Source organism: Triplophysa rosa, linkage group LG5 (genome assembly GCF_024868665.1).
Source record: "Triplophysa rosa linkage group LG5, Trosa_1v2, whole genome shotgun sequence".
NCBI classification, from domain to species: domain Eukaryota; kingdom Metazoa; phylum Chordata; class Actinopteri; order Cypriniformes; family Nemacheilidae; genus Triplophysa; species Triplophysa rosa.
The window spans coordinates 18745225-18762603 of record NC_079894.1 but is presented as its reverse complement, the minus strand read 5'-3'; the positions used below and the strand labels follow the sequence as shown (position 1 = coordinate 18762603).

General features: G+C 38.8%; 1 protein-coding gene across 1 annotated transcript in view; it reads right to left on the bottom strand.

The window, feature by feature from the left end:
• The window catches only part of clstn2a (calsyntenin 2a), a 223788-nt gene that overhangs the window by 70656 nt on the left and 135753 nt on the right, over window positions 1-17379 (bottom strand). The window contains exon 3 of the mRNA XM_057334277.1: window positions 4962-5157. Coding sequence (XP_057190260.1) covers window positions 4962-5157 — 196 coding nt within the window. The remainder of the gene's footprint in view (window positions 1-4961; window positions 5158-17379) is intronic.

Below are 17379 nucleotides of genomic sequence, written 5' to 3'. Positions count from 1 at the left end.
ACAAACTAACTACAGTGCCCCTAAGGAGAAATTGTCATTATTTTCTACCGTAGATCACGATGAGCTGTCTAAAATCATTAGATCATCTAAATCAACAACATGCATGCTAGGGCTGCAGCTATCGATTCTTTTACTAATCGAGTATTCTACTGATTTTCCATCGATTAATCGGGTATTCGGATAATAAGTACTTTTTCTTTATTAAAAAGCAATACTAAATATACAAGAGAAAATAAGACAGGTCTCTTAAAATGAGTAAAACAACTAATTTGTTTCCTTTTTAGAACAATTAGTTTTTATTGCTGAAATAGCATACATTAATATCTGTGAAAACTAAACCCATTTAGTACATTCCATTGCCATATTAAATTCAAAATGCAATATAATACAAATATATAAATAAGAAACATGAATAAAAATGGAAATAATAATTTCAAACAATAGCCTATGACTTTTATTTTTGCAGGTTGTCAGATGCTTATTTTTTAGTATGTCTGTTTCTTCACTCAAACAATAACATGTTTGTGAAATAAACTCTCAGCGCAACTCTGGAGGTGAAGTTCATGTCCTCATTCAGCGCAGACGCAGATAAATTCATGAGCATCACGCGTGTAGCACGTTAAACTGTGCAGTTCATTCACTCAGACACGCAGACCAGACAGATGACATGTGTAAATAACAGGATTCGGTGTCCACTAGTCCGCATCTAGTTTGATGGACTCAATGCAGCCGGAAAACAAGTTTCACTCGTAAAATAGACTAAAACTAAGTAAAATATCAGTTCACCATTTCAATAAGCTATTAGGGCTGTGACGGTGGCAGTTTTTTACCACCACGGTGGTAATAGACAAATCGACCGCGGTGGTGCGGCGGTTGAGAAATATATATTATTTATATAAATAATATTTATATGATTATATTTGCGTGTAGCAACCACATGACGAGTGGAAGAGAAATATAGACCTTATTTAAATACTTGAAATTGTTAAATAATTGAAATATGATATCTGAAATAAATGAGGATGAAACATCCGTCAATGTTTAACGTGCAAATCCATCAGTGAAACGGCACACTACAGCATATAAAACATTTAAATAAACATCAATAAATAATGAAAACTTAAATGATATAAGAAAGCTAAATACTAAATAAAAAAGCTCTTGTTGCAGTAACTTCAGTCAGTGGCGTATTAACCCTTACAGTCCTTAACATTCCATTTGAAACAAACTGTTTAAACCTACATTGGCTTTCCTATTCAGATTGCCATAAAAACTTTACTTTTTCCGACTCGTTGATGTGAAACTTACTTGTTGACATTGTCCAGATTAAAATGTGTACAGCTGCACTAAATGCGCGTTCAGAAGATGTGCACAGGAGCGCAAATGAATAGATGTCTCTCCGCAACGGCGGCAAAACCTGCGCGCGCTCCGACACTAAGCAAGCGGGTCATAGCCAGTCTTGATTTTACGTATCTGTTCATTTCACAATAAGATCCATTGCAGAACCCGCAGAATAACCTGGGTTTTGCCGTGCAGGTCTGCGCTCGAACGCACCAACGGAAACGTATGCCAATAATTTCTGTTAATTTAAAATCTTTTAAATAAAACCATCCACAACTGAAAGGCTACAACTAGCAATCGTTATCGCAACTCTCATATTTATTACACCTATATTTGTCAGAGTGACGTGCACTACCGCCGGTGGCAGTTCGCCACCGTCATGGCACTTTACCATCGCTGTGGTGCGGCTGTTACGGCAACCGTCACAGCCCTATAAGCTCTCAGTTATTTATCAGCATGAGACATACGTGTGAGCGTGTGAACAGACTAAAATGCGTGTGTCTCACGGTGAATGCGTGAGACTTGAGAGCCCTGTAACATGAACAGAGTTTAGCGGGCTGTGCGTCAGTAATAACGGTCCGTGGGGAAACGCAGTGCTCCGTGTGTACTGTAGTTAAATGGATTAAACGAGGCTTCGAGGCAACAAAAATTGCCTCGATGATTTTTTGTATTCGAATAACTCGAGTTACTCGAGGAATCGTTTCAGCCCTAATGCATGCTAGACCCTATACCTACAAATCTACTGAAAGAGATGCTCCCAGAAATTATAGATCCTCTTCTTAGTATTATCAACTCATCTCTGACATTAGGACATGTGCCTAAAGCATATAAGGTGGCTGTTAGAAGGCCCCTTGTCAAAAAACCCAACTCGACCCGAGAGAACTAGGGAACTACAGGCCTATATCGAATCTACCGTTCACATCTAAAGTTCTGGAAAAAGTAGTTTCAACTCAATTATGCTCCTTCCTCCAAAGGAATGACATCAATTAAGAATTCCAGTCTGGATTTAGAGCATGTCATAATATAGAGACTGCTTTGATCAGAGTTACAAATGATCTGCTATTGGTGTCTGAACGAGGTTGTATCTCGTTATTGGTACTGCTAGACCTTAGTGCTGCATTCGAAACCGTTGACCACAGCACACTCCTACATAGACTCGAAAATTACGTCGGCATTAAGGGAATAGCTTTGAAATGGTTTAAATCTTATTTATCCTACCGTTTTCAATTTGTAGCAATAAACAATGAGGTGTCACGTAAATCGCAAGTCCAGTACGGTGTACCACAGGGCTCAGTCTTAGGGCCTCTGCTCTTCGCATTATACATCTTACCTCTAGGAGATATAATAAAGTGACACGGAGTTAGCTTTCACTGTTATGCTGATGATACTCAACTTTATATTTCCTTGAAGCCTCATGAAACACAGCAGTTCCATCGAATAATGGAATGCATAGGCGATATAAAAAACTGGATGAGTAACAACTTTTTATTACTGAATTCGGACAAAACAGAAGTGTTACTTATTGGACCGAAAACCGCCATACGTAACAACCAAGAATACTGCTCAACTATTGACGGATGTTCCATAAAACCCTTGTCGTCAGCTAAGAATCTTGGCGTTCTATTCGATAGTAATCTGTCATTTGAGAGCCATGTCGCCAACACCTGTACAATTGCATTTTTCCATTTTAAGAATATATCTAAACTACGTCATATGCTGTCACTGTCAGATGCAGAGAAGTTAATTCATGCATTTATGACATCAAGACTAGATTACTGTAATGCACTGTTAGGTGGTTGCCATGCAGGCTTATTACAGAAACTCCAATTGGTCCAAAACGCGGCAGCTCGAGTTCTTACACGTACAAAAAAGTATGAACATATTAGCCCGGTTCTGTCAACCTTGCACTGGTTACCTATAAAGCATCGCATTAACTTTAAAATCTTGCTTATTACCTATAAAGCCCTACATGGTTTAGCTCCTCAGTACTTGAGTGAACTCCTTTTGTATTACAGTCCTTCACGTGCATTATGCTCTCAGGCATCCTGTCAGTTGGTAATACCTAGAATTTCAAAATCAAGTGCAGGTGGTTGATCCTTTTCCTATCTAGCACCTAAACTTTGGGATAGTCTTCCCTGCACTGTCCAGGAGGCAGACACACTCTGTCAATTTAAATCTAGACTAAAGACGCATCTGTATAATCTTGAATACACTACACTTCCATAATATACATGTTCTGAGGGTTTAGGCTGCATTAGTTAGATCAACTGGAACCAGGAACACTTCCAACAACAACTGATGTACTTGTTGCATCAAAGAGTGCAGAACAGTACTCTACTCTCAGCCAGTCTTGTCTCATTGTTCCAAGGTTACCACAGCGAGCAGGATGCAGTTCATGGCCTGACCTGATGGTAGAGTGGAGAATGGGAAGCGGCGACCTGACAAGAGCTGAGATGATAGAGCTGGATAAAGAAGGACGCGGTGACTTGACACATCTTCACTACAAAATTTCAAATGCTATTAGATTATTAATGATAATCTTAAATCTATAATTTACCTTATTAGAAAGTTTATTTATTTTTATTTAGCCTTGTTGTGCAAGCACTGTCGAGCTTGTGCAGAGGCAGCAGCTTTTGCCAGAGGGGAACTGGAATCCCCTGGTTGGGGCTGGGTTCTCCTGAGGTTTTTTTTCTCCATTGGAGTTTTGAGTTTGCATACTGTTTTGCACTATTTGCCTGGCCAGGGGGGCTGCTTTAGAATTTAAAAGTTTTTACTTAATTAATACTGCATATAGGAATTTATAGTCTATTTAATATTTGACCTGTGTTTCTCTCTCCTTTATCTTAAATGTGTGCTTTCACTGTGCATGCGTGCGTGTCTGTGTGTGTGCGTGCGTGCGTGTCTGTGTGTGTAATAAATGAATATGTATACCACAGTCAAGATTCACATACAAAGCTTTAAATTACATAAATAATTTATAAACAGCTTCTAAAACTGTTTTATATGCATCCCAAGAGACACAGATGTCACCCAAACCCACTTTAAAGTTCTCTGAAATATTACACCTTTTTTAAATCATAGTAAAATATGTAGTCATTCCGCGAAAAATTATTATCAGAGGTTATCAGAGGATAACTTAAGAGTTATAAACAGATATTTTTACCCAAATATATCTCCACAGGCAACAGTTAATGATGTTAGCTGTTTAGCCGCCAGCACAGCAATCGGCTTGACGCTTTCCTCATTGCGTTCCCACCTCTAAAGCTTCCAGAAATCGTACAAAGCTTCATACTGCTTTTAACTTTGATAATGAAAGAATGAATTAAACAGATTGATCATTTGCACAGCAGGACAGCACACGCTGCACATTACAAAGAGGAACGATGCGTACAAGAGAGCACGATTTGTAACAAAATGTTTTTGAACATGCTAAAGAGATGGGCGGCGTTTTAGCTCCTCAGAATTTCCTTCAGTTTTGATTACTTTGAACAAAAGCTTTTATACTAAATTGTTTACATTAGAATAACCTAAAATCTATCTAAATACAGTATGCGCTGTATTTTTCCACCTGGAAGGGATAATTTACAGTACAATCCTCCTACAAATGGGTTTGTACTCACTTGTGACTCTTCTTCCAGTCGGCTCCACTTGGGCTGGCTCCGCAGTCGTAGGCCTGAATGATGAATGTGTATTCCTTCTGTTGCTCGCAGTCGACAGGACCCCGGGCCCTCAGCACCCCTTCACCCGACGTCCTGTTCAAAACCTCTGCCTCAAACGGGGCCTCCTGCCCGTGAATCTTAAATGCACAGATTTCACCTGGAATAAAAAAAAACAAGACGCAGGAGGTCGAATAAGTGACTGTGAAAATACGCAAATGGCCTTCTTTGCTCAGTCTGCCTCTCAACCAGCTATGATTGCTATAACTTTTACCCAGCAGGTTTGCCCCCCGACCCCGCCGAAATAATATAAAGGACACAGTGTGCTTTTGCAAGCGACTCTGCTCGTGCTGTGAGAGGAAGAATAACTATCTGCTCTTGTAATTGCCTCATTGCAGTGGTGAGATCATATTGTGCAAGAAAGCACAGTGTTAAAGGGTTGTGTTCTGAATGTGGTAAATGTCTGATATCATCTCTCTTGTTCACAAGCAGTCCGCCCCATTGTAGAAGACATGTTACCAAGAAATATGTATGCGATATACACTTGAATAATTGCTACACAAAAGCTTTTAAAGAAGCTATGCTAATTGCAAGTGGCAAAAAATTATGCAATGTATTTTTTTCAGGTCGGCGGATCTGTACACATTTGAAATAACATGAAACCTGTCAAGTATCATATCATAGCGTGATTTACTAAAATAATAAATTTAAAAAATGCAATAGAGAAAATGTATGAAATACATGCTTGCATACTTGTTATTGTGTGTGACATGTTAGGGTTTTGGGCAGGAACCGATTTTAGATTAAAGTGCACATTTACATATATTTGGCACACACTTTTATTCAAAGCAACTTACAGTACATTTAAAGTTCCAATGTGTAATTTTTTGGAGGATCTATTGAAAGAAATGCAATATAATATACACACAGTAACTATGTCTTCAGAGGTGTATAAAGACCTTCCATAATGAAGCGTTTTGTTTTTATTACCTCAGAATGAGCTATTTCTATCTACATACACCACGGGTCCCCAAGCATGGAATTCGCCATGTTGTTTCTACAGTAGCCCTAAACGGACAAACTGCTCTACAGTCTATCAGCAAAGAACCGAAAATGTGCCGACATCTTAGTTCTGTGCAGACACCGTAGTGCTTCGAAAGGGAGGGGTGGAGTTCGCAACCTCACCTCTAGATGCCGCTGAATTTCATACACTGGACCTTTAAGATAAACAACGTATCACTATGTGTGTTCCCTGAGATTGAATTTATGATTATGTTCTACCAGCTGAGACACAGTATAGGAACAATAGGTGTTTGTGTCTTTCAATTCTGACACGGTTCACTTCACTTTCAGTTTTAAAAACATCATTTCTTTTATGCTTTGTCTGCATTGTATTTACCCGTAGTGCAGTTGATGCACAATCTTATGACACTACAATAACTCAGGGACCACAAAAAGGACATTGTCTTGCCACTATATCTATATTCATGGGTGCTTTTTTGGCAGTGCTTCTATCTGGCCACAGCACCTCTTTTAGGGATTTGAAAAATGACCACAAAAAACATAGCAACTCTGACCCCGAGACAGCTGATATCACTTAAACCCCGGCAGGTCTCCAGAGCAAACAGCAACGTGCTGTTACGCTGTGTGCTCAAGCCTGCTGTTGCGAGCAGATAAGCCTAACGTTTTTTCGCACAGTCCATCCACGCAATTCTTTCTCAATTTCTTTTTTCATTATTTTTCGTTTTAAGCAGATCTGATTCTCTGCTCTTAAAATCTCCCTCCTCCTTCCTCAGTGCTGAAATCACAATTTATCCACCATAGTCCACGTTCCTGTAGAGCCCCACTGTTAAAATTCCCCCTTTCTATTAGCCTCACAACGCTTTATCCAAATTAAACATGTAGCACAATGGGGCGGCGCTCGGAGGTGGGCAGCAGCGAAAATAAAACATAAAAGCGCATCAGGCGGCGGAGTTCCGCGAAAGCTTTTCCGAACATTCCATTTGATGAGAAAACGAGATTGAGAGAGTCGGAACATGGGAGGCTTACGTAAACAAACAACGCTAATAAAAAATAAAAACAATCTCCCATAACAACAAACTTAACGCTCTGGACTCATGGGTAAACCCATTTTCCGCTCCGTCTGTTGCTGCAAATGCATTTTCCAGATTCAATTGAAGAAAGAGCAAAGGGTCAAACCGTACAGCATGGGAAGTCTGAGCAATGCTGATGTATATACACCGGGTAATGGTGGAGGTAACTGTGGTCTAATTTCCATCACATCTCCACATGAAAGCTCGGCATGCATCGTCTGCTCGGGCCCCTCTAGCACACGAGGTCTGTAATCATGCAGTGAGCTCTAAGGATGCTAAACTCTTTCGAGTTCCCCTTTGAAAGCGTCAAGGAAGAGTTAAATCGTGCCGACAGATGTGCCTTTTTTTATACCACATCACAGCTTTGGGAGTGTAAAGCAGGGAGTCTGGGTAAGCCAATTTGAACTTAATGAATGAAACCATCCATGTAATATTTGTCCTGCTTACTGCTGGAATTCATTTGAATCAGGGTAGTTTACAAGCAGCAAAAGCAGTATACACCCCAGAGACCTTGATGACCTCCATCTTGTAAACCAATTCATTTGGCTGTTTAATATTTGGAAACAAGCAGAGGTAGATCACAGATTTTTGAGTTTGAGTCATAACTATAAAAAAACAGCTAAACAAAATGCATGAATATATTGCCTATAGTGCAAATAATAATAATAATATTAAATAATTTCATAAATTAATTCATACTTTAATAAATTAATCAAATAAAATGAATAAATTAATTAAAAAGTATAAAATGTTACATTATATATATATATACATACATATTTACAAATGTTATTTGTATTTATAATTATAATATTTATAATAATTAAATTCATAAATATATGTGCGTGTGTGTATATATATATATATATTAAAATGGTTACTATTTAATTTATTTTATTTTATTAATTTTATAAAATATTTATTAAAATAAAATAATTAAAAAATAAAATTGTATTAATTAATTACATAACAGATATTATTAATGTAGATTTTGAGAAATGGTTGTGTCCATACAATGAAAGTCAATAGGGTCGAGTAAAGTATTCTTATCTTTTGCTTCTGCAGACAAAAGTCATACAGGTTTGGAATGGAGTGAGTAAATTAACAAAGAATTTAATTTTTTTTAGTGAACTGTCCATGAAACCATCTATCATATTAAACCAGATTTTCTAGCCTTTCACAATCGCATATCTTGACCGTGTTGTTTAATTTTTTTCCATCTGTTTTTAGACTGAACGGCTGTAAATTGTATTTGATTAAAACCCTGCTCACGGAAGACCATCAGCAGGGCAAAGCCTTGATTTGCCCGACCCTTCAGAGATACACTCGGTCGGCCCCATGTTCTGTAATTACTCTCTGGATTACATTCTTCGCTAATGACTCTCTCTCTCTGCCCTCCGTTCATTTTCCACTCTCTCCTTGTTTTAAACAGATACGCACACGCATCTATTCACACACATGCACACTCTGTAATGCTTGTCATGCAATAAAAGGTTCAGGTGATGTTGAGGGCTGCTCTTCACTCCTCTCAACCTCTTTCATCTCTCTCCAGTCCCTAAGTGTGCATATATCTAAGTCTGGATGAGGTAATGGTCCCATCAAGAGTGTGAAGAGAGCCCGAGGACGCACCAGCGCACATCAAATCATTAGTCATTTTTAGCACCAACATATCCATGTAGTTTAACAGTGATTTAGAGACAAGGCAGACTCCACAGACACACACATATACAGTATACAAAGATAAAGGTTGCAGTACATGATCAAACACTGTTATAAGATGTATTATTGGGCAGGCCTGATAGTTTCCTTAAAAATAAGGGACGAACAGAGGTAAAAAGGATCACAGGCTCCGTCCTATTCATACAGTGTGACTATAAGCTGCTCCAGCAAAGGTCATTTTGAAGAGAATGTCAAGTCGAAGAGCACATATGGCTGAACATTTGGGAGGTGTGTTTGCTTTTGACATTCAAAAGGGAAGTGTGGCTCATGAAAGGGCTTGGCACAATGCCTTTCTTTCTTTCTCTATCTTCCATTCTCCCTTCCCTTTCTTTTTTCTACAATGCTCTTAGGGAACATTGTGGTGTGAAGTATTGGCCTAATGTTTATGTTCCTAAAGGTGCCTTTTATAATGCAATTGGAGGATTAAGTGATGTCCTAAAGGGGTTTTCATTAAGATTAAGGAACACCTCATTGCATTTTTGGAGATAGCGCAGTCATCTGTTTGACCCTTTGGCTAGTAATAAACTGTCTTGTCATGGTCATTTTTTACTCTGCCATCTATAATGAGAAGCACAGGGCAGTGCCGGTCCTCCATGTACACAAACTATGCAAACGACTAGGACCACCAGTGGCACAGAGCAAAGCAGAGATGGGAAATTCAATACTGAAGACTAATCATATTAATTTCCCTTGAAGCTTTGGGAGTGACGCAATGTAATTATTGATCTTGTACATTTCTGGCAACACAGTTCGTCTTTGGTAATACAAAACTGTGCTTTTGGAAACTCGTAAAACTATATTTTGTTAGTTTAACACAAAGTTCAGAGAGGTACTAATGGACTGATTCTTTAGGACTTTGGAAGGCACATAGAACATAAAATACCTCATTTCCAATACTACCCTTAGTTTCATTAAAGCGTTAATAGGGGTCACAAAATCAATCAGACCTGGTGCTGCCCAACCAAAGACAAATGGGTATAAAGCCCTAAGTATATAGTCGAGCATTGCTTTTCAGAATTCAATTCATTTCCATGAGTTCTCAAGGCTTGCAATAACAAAAGCGACTTTTTTTTCGGGTTTTCTATTATTGTGAGATAAGATGACTCACTGTGTCCCAATGTGACCCAATGTCTAGTTCAAATCAATTCAGTCAACAGTTAAATGCAGTGTGAAGTCAATGTGACATCTGATGTTCCCTATCTCTCAAAGAGCAAGAGAGAGGCGTTGAGAACAGTAGAGCGTCTCAGTGGAGAACCACAGCATGAACCCAGAGTGCTTATTTCATTGATTTAAAGTGTGTGAAGAGCAGAATAAAGGCAGGAGACCAAAGACTATAAATAGAGTCAGACAACCTCCCTTGGGCATTTCTCCAGTTTGCTTTTCCATCCCACATATCAAACGATCCCGGTTCATAAATGAATTACTCAACGAGCAAAAGCCGTTGCCTGGTTGGGCTGAATCCCACCCCACAGGTCTTGAAGCACTTATTCTCTGCTCCACCAACTTTGAATCCACAAGTGAACCACCCAGTATACAATTCTCCAGAATCTCCCCTGACAGCCCTATCATTGCCAAGGTCACAGGTTAAAGCACTATGGGTTTGCTGGACCAGTTGCCAACTCTCATAACCGCACGTCAAATTTCAGGCGACAAGAAGCACATGAACAGTGCACCACAGCAGCTAAACATCATTTCAAGTCTAATACATAGTGACCATTTAGTAATTCTGTACTGGTCTGAGCATTCGATCGACACTGGTTGGCCTTGAGTAAAACTATTACCGTAGAACACATTGATACATGTTGGTTTAGACATATAACAGTACTGCTGGGGCCATACAGCATCCATTGAGAAATTCATATGTAATACTCACTGAGACGTTGCTAAGAGGAAAGCTGAATTCTTGTTTTCAGTTGTTTTGTTTCTTGAGCCTCTGTATGGATGTTATATATCTATTCAGAAATAGCATCTGAAGGTTTCTTAAACAGGGGCACCACTGCAGAAAAATTATATAAATCAATAACCTTGAACACTCACAGAAAGACTAAAGACAACTAGAATAATTTCAGTAGAGTAACAGAGTTATGTGCTTAACCTTCTATCGCACACATCACGTTAGAGAGAAATACAATCCATTACTACATCTCTCTTTACAAAAATAGATTTTTGAAAAACAAAAAGATGAATTCTTAAAATAAATGATCAACATTTTCAATAAAAAAGCCCACAATGATGTAACTGTTGAAATCAAAATGTAGCTGTTATGCAGAACTGTCACATAAAAACATGCATTGTTCATTACATGAGACTTAACAGAGAACAAATGGATACTTTTGTGTCAGCTGATGTCTCAACAGTAGGGGTGTAACGATACTTCGTACTACGATATTTATATAAATGTCACGATGCGCATCGAAGAGAGATGGGGATATTTTACAATATGATGTTTAATTGTATTCGTTGAGCGGTCAAGACGCTACCTACTCTGCGCCAGCGCGTCACGTGTGCTTATCTCACATATGCGGTAGAGAGAGAAGTCTCTGCGAGAAGGGGAAGCACAAAACACAATCTGTGTCTCCACGTGATTTACAAAGCGTCTTATTTTCCATCACAATCGCCGGTAAAACACAGCAAACTTGAAGCGTGACTGCTGGTGAGTCACCCCGAAACTCATTACAAAGGCAGCACAAATGTTTTTATATGCTAATGTTAGTTTATCCGCTAACGTGAGCTGCTGCAAAACGTGATATGCAACATAAAGTAAGCCAAAAGAAACCAGCGCTGTTCCAATCAGAGAAGCGATGAAGTGAGTCGTACTGTATATTAAAAGATCGAATGACATGCTAAAAAACAAGTATGTGATCTGCATGACTGAAGAAATGTAATACAGTTTATGTAATATGTCTTTTTGAAAGATATTTATCATTCATTACTGTATCAAGCAAAGACAACGCAGCTTCAAAGAGACCCGAGCCAATAGCATTTGAGCGAGAGCTCTGTCAGAGCGTTTCATTGGTTGAATGTATTTAATGAACACGCCCTTCACTGAACGAACGAGTCAATTGAGTCAAAATGAGACTGAATGAACTGCTACATGTCGTTCATGGTCTAATAGTCTCTGTGTTGTAACAATGCATATCCAGTAGTTACTGAACTTTTCTGAAAAATAAAGGTAATGACCTGGTTTAATTTAATTCTAATGTAAAGTAAATGATGTCAAAACAGGTAAATCTTTGTATGGAACATTTAATTACACAATTTAAATTAGTTAAACCAGATAGATTTTAGTATAATGTAGATTTTGTCGACAAAAAAAATGATGGGGATGACTAAAATATGACTAAAACTAAATAGCATTTTATTCAAAAGACTATGACTAAACCTAAATCAAAATTTGCTGTCAAAATTGACACTCAGTGACAAACCTGCAGTACAGAAGGCTCAGTTAAGCCTTAAAATGTTAAAATTCTTTATTAAGTTGTATGTGCAACAAAAAAAGTTACTGAAATTGTTAATATTTTGAAAATAAATGTTATTTGAATTTCAGTTTCATTTTTAAATTTTGTTCAAAATATTGAGATGTGTACCATATCGTGAACCCAGCATCAAGATATGTACCGAATCGTGAGCTGAGTGTATCGTTACACCCCTACTCAACAGTGTCAAAACCAAGCCTCAGATTTTGCAAGATTGCAGTTTCAAAAAGACTAGATTATTGAGGATTTTAAAGGTACAGTGCATGAAATTTAGCAGCATCTAGGGGTAAGGTTGTGAATAGCAACCAATAGCTCACTCCACCGCTCACCCTTTCCTTTCGAAGCACTACAGTTGCTGACACAGGACTAAAATGTTGTTACATTTCTCTTCTTTGTCGGAGGAGATAATGTATTTATGAAGCGCGATCTGCAGTGCAGTTTGTCCGTTTAGGACTACTGTAGAAACAACATGGCAAATTCCATGTTAGGGGACCCGTGGTGTATGTAGAAATAGCTCTGTAGCAAAGCTCAATAAAACGGAAGGAAGGAGGCGGGAACCGGCGAACAATCAAAAGACTTTAATCAAGGTAAATAAACAATAAATCAGCAGTAAAAACAGGCCGGCAGCCCCTCACGAATGACTGCCGGCCACACGAACATAAACACATAAAGAAAACTTAACTAATGTCCGGGCCCGGTCCTCTCTCGCCATATACTCCTGCCGCTCAGCATTTTATGCTTCTGATCTCCTCCATGAGAGATAAGAGGCCGGTGTGGCGCCCAGCTGACGCTCATTAGCAATCGCATCACCGGCCTCACTTGCTCCTCCCACGGCTCTCGTCACGACTCCCTCATCACAAGCTCATTCAGAGCAAACATAACGTAAAAATAACGCTTCATTATGTGAGGTTTTTTTGACTCCTCTGAAGAAAATGACTCATTGTACTTTTAATATGAAGTCAAATTTTCTCATCATGTTTATACATGTTCACCTTTACACTCCTAATGTGTCATCAATTGTCTTATTTGTATAATTTCTATTTCTCTATTTGTATTTTTCTATTTCTGAACAATATTAAAAGAAACATCTAACATAAATAAAATCTAACACAGAACTCCATCAAACCTCCCAAACTATGGGCAATAAAATATTGCTCTGGGGAAATGCCAATAACATTCACATTTTCACATCTGTTTAACTGTTCAAAGATGCCTTTTACACAGCAGTGGTATATAGAAGTGGCATTCTACCGTATTTGAGCGTTATAACGAAATGTTAACTTATAAAAGTATAAATTCAAATATGGTAGAATTGTTACGATTTGACAAGAGAGAGAAACCAAATGCAGGCAGGCAGAGGTGAAGGGGTTAACAGAATTTATTTAAACAATAAACACAAAACAAGAACCCACGAGGGGGTAAAGCAAAAACACAGGTAAACAAAAACGAAGACTGACTAAACACAAGACTAACCAAACACTAGACAAAAACTAAACTGAACACTTACTAGACAGAATGGAGGAATTCACAAAAGACACTGGCATGGGAAGCAGGAAGGCACAGAACATGGAACGCAGCAAGACACCAAATACAATACACGAGCACAGGACAAAGAAACATGAGGGCATTAAATAGTGCAAGACAAACAAGGGATAATGACACAGGGCAGGTGGGAAACATCAGACACGGCAGGGAAGCAATACATGAAACGAGAGGGGCGGGGCCAATGACAAGACACGAGAAAGCACATGACATGTCTTTCTCACATAAAACCTAAGGGCTCTGTCCCGATCCTGCCACACGACTAGAAATTCAGAAACAAGAGGGCAGGACCGTGACAAGAATAGCACTTCTATATAGCACTGCTGTGTGCCGCAATTTACAGCATCTGCTAAATTTAACTATTTCCTCGTTTTTCCATTTCTCTCTGCTTTAAGTCTCCCCAGCCGGAAACTGCCTAGGGTTCTTCCGGTGAAACGTGGAAGTCAAGCATACATATAGCCCATTTGTGGAGCAGGTCAGCATGTACCTGTAAAACAGTTATGGAGGTAAATAGGGATGCACCGATGTATCGGCCGCCGATATTAATCGGCCGATATTGGATTAATTTAACACCATCGGCATATCGGCAACAGTAGCATTGTTAACCACCACACAAATGCGTAGGGCCCCACAAGCTTGGGGCCCCCTAGTGGCTACAAGCGGTAAAATAATTTGACGTTTGATTTAGACACTCAGATATACGCAATGAAGAGCACGTATCAAAGCGGTGCTCAAAAACAAAAAAAATCTTATACTAATTTTACGAATATAGCAAAACAATGCCATGAAAAGAAGCATGAAAATAGAATATTGCACCTTTAACTTTCTTATACTGTAGCTAAAAGCATTATGTATTATTCTGAATAAAACAAAGGACACTTTTTCATCCCAAAACCAAGAAGGTTTATTCTTATAACAAACTGTAGAGAATTTTGTGCTGTTATGTGGTTTAACGTAAAATAAATCCAGTTTATATTTGTATGTATATACAGTATGTCTCATAATTCCATGTATTCAATAATGCTGTGCAATTCAAACAAAAATGTTATGCAATGTGTGGGGGGCCTCAGGTCTTGACTTTGATTAGGGCCCCCAAAATGGTAAACACGCCCCTGATCGGCAATAGCATGAAAAAGGCCGATACCGATGGTTTATTAGGGCCCTATGATTTCCACGATGCGGAAAACATGGACGGAAAGTAGCAAACACGGCAGAAAGTAGCACTGAACAGGTTATAAAATTCAAAAACGCAAATGATTATTCAGCTGTTGTTTAAATATGCAATCTGCTTGTTCTGCGTGTGAATGAGTGGTGTGGTTTCGTGTACTGTAGTGGACTTTTTAGCATCTGTCTGGACACGAACAGATAAACTGAATCAGCGCTGCTCTAATGCTCTAATACGTGAGTGATGCGATCTGACTGATATTTTCATCTTGTGCGGAAGACGAGATTGACACGGGTTCGCGGCACGCGTTCGCTTAATTCGCATTTGGTGTGAACCCAGTGTACGGCTGTGACCCAATTCAGGGGCTGCATTCTTTGAAGGCTCAAGGTCACAGCAGCGCGACTGAAGGCTGGTAAGTCTGTCCTGATTCAAAGGTTGCTTCAAATGCAGCCCCAAAATGAAACCTTATTTCTGCAGGTTTTTAAGTCAAGTCAAAGTTTATTTATAAAGCACTTTTTAAAAAACACCATGTGTTTAACAAAGTGCTGTACATACACATATGGGAAGATAAATATCAATGATAAAACCAGCCAAAAAAAAAAACAATAAATAAAAAATAAAAAATAAATCAATACATGGAAGCAGCTCTCATATAGTGTCAAAAGCCAAACTATACAAATAAGTTTTAAGACTAGATTTAAAAGCAGCTGCACATTTAAAAGTGTCTGCTCCTGTCTAATGTAGAGGGGCAAGCTATTCCAGAGCTTCGGGGCCGCCACTGCAAATGCCCGGTCCCCCCTACTCTTTAGCTTAGCCCGAGGGGCAGTCAAAAGTAAATGGTCAGCAGACCTAAGAGCTCTCAATGGAGCATACGGCTTAATCAAGTCGGACAAATATTTAGGGGCTAAACCATTGAGAGATTTAAAAGCAAAAACTAACATCTTAAATTGTATCCTAAACTGGACCGGTAGCCAGTGAAGAGAGGCGAGAACCGGGGTAATATGTTCCCGGTTACGTGCGCCAGTCAACAGGCGTGCAGCCGCATTCTGGATCATCTGCAATCTGGAAATGGAAGTCTGACTTGCGCCTATATATAGGCTATTACAGTAGTCCAGGCGAGTCGAAATGAAAATATGTAAAATTCTTTCAAAGTCTTTAGGAGACAGGAAAGATTTCACCTTAGTGAGTTGTCGCAATTGGAAAAAACTAGATCTAAGTACTGAGTTAATCTGTTTATCTAGTTTAAAGTCACAATCCATGATAACACCTAAATTTTTAACATAGGGTTTAGGGTTTCACAAGTGGTTTAAGCTCTCCAACGTCCAAGACTAAAGACTCACAATTACCACCTGGCGTAAACAGCATAACTTCCGTTTCGTTTTCGTTGAAATTAAGGAAATTTTGTGACATCCAGGGCTTGATTTCCTCAAGGCAGTGCAGTAGTGCCACTAAAGGGCCAGTATACTTCCGTTTCAGAAGCAGATAAATTTGTGTGTCATCAGCATAACAGTGTAACGAAATACCAAATTTCCTAAAAATGTGTCCTAAGGGAAGCATATAGAGGGAGAACAAAATAGGCCCCAGAAAAGAGCCCTGGGGGACTCCACACGTGAGAGAGGCAGTTGAGGAGACAGACTCTCCGACCCGAATTGAGAAAGATCTATCAGATAAATAGGATTTAAACCATTCCAACGCAGTACCCTTAATACCAACGTATTGTTCCAAGCGTGTAATCAAAATCTTATGGTCTACAGTATCAAATGCGGCCGAGAGATCTAATAAGATTAAAATCACACAATCCCCTGAATCAGTGGCAAGTAGCAGGTCATTATTAACCTTTAGCAATGCAGTTTCTGTACTATGAGAAGATTTGAACCCAGACTGAAACATTTCATGAATACCATGTAAATCTAAAAATGATTGCAGTTGTCCAACTACAACCTTCTCCAATAGTTTGGAAAAAAATGAAATTTGGAATTTGACATTTTTTAATAATCATTCAAAACGTTAGTTAAATACAAGTACTATGTAATTCACAAAAATGGTCCATTTCAGTGTTTTAATATTATACAGTATATGATGTTGTTAATTGGTGCATTATTGTGTTTTAAATTTATAAGGCTGGTTAATTTAATATACTGTTGGGCTGTTTTAATCTACATAAACGTGTCATATTCTCTAAAATAAAATATAATTTTTCTGGCTCCGTATTTCGTAAAAGTAAAAAACAACTCTGCAATGCCCTGCTGCTGACACAACGCAACACGAGCAGCAGGTGACGCAATTAGGAAATTCTCTGCATGCTTTGAAGAACAAGTCCTCGTTTTTAAGTCTGCGACCTTAAAAGGTAGCAGCTCCCGAATTGGGACACAGCTAATCACTGGGTT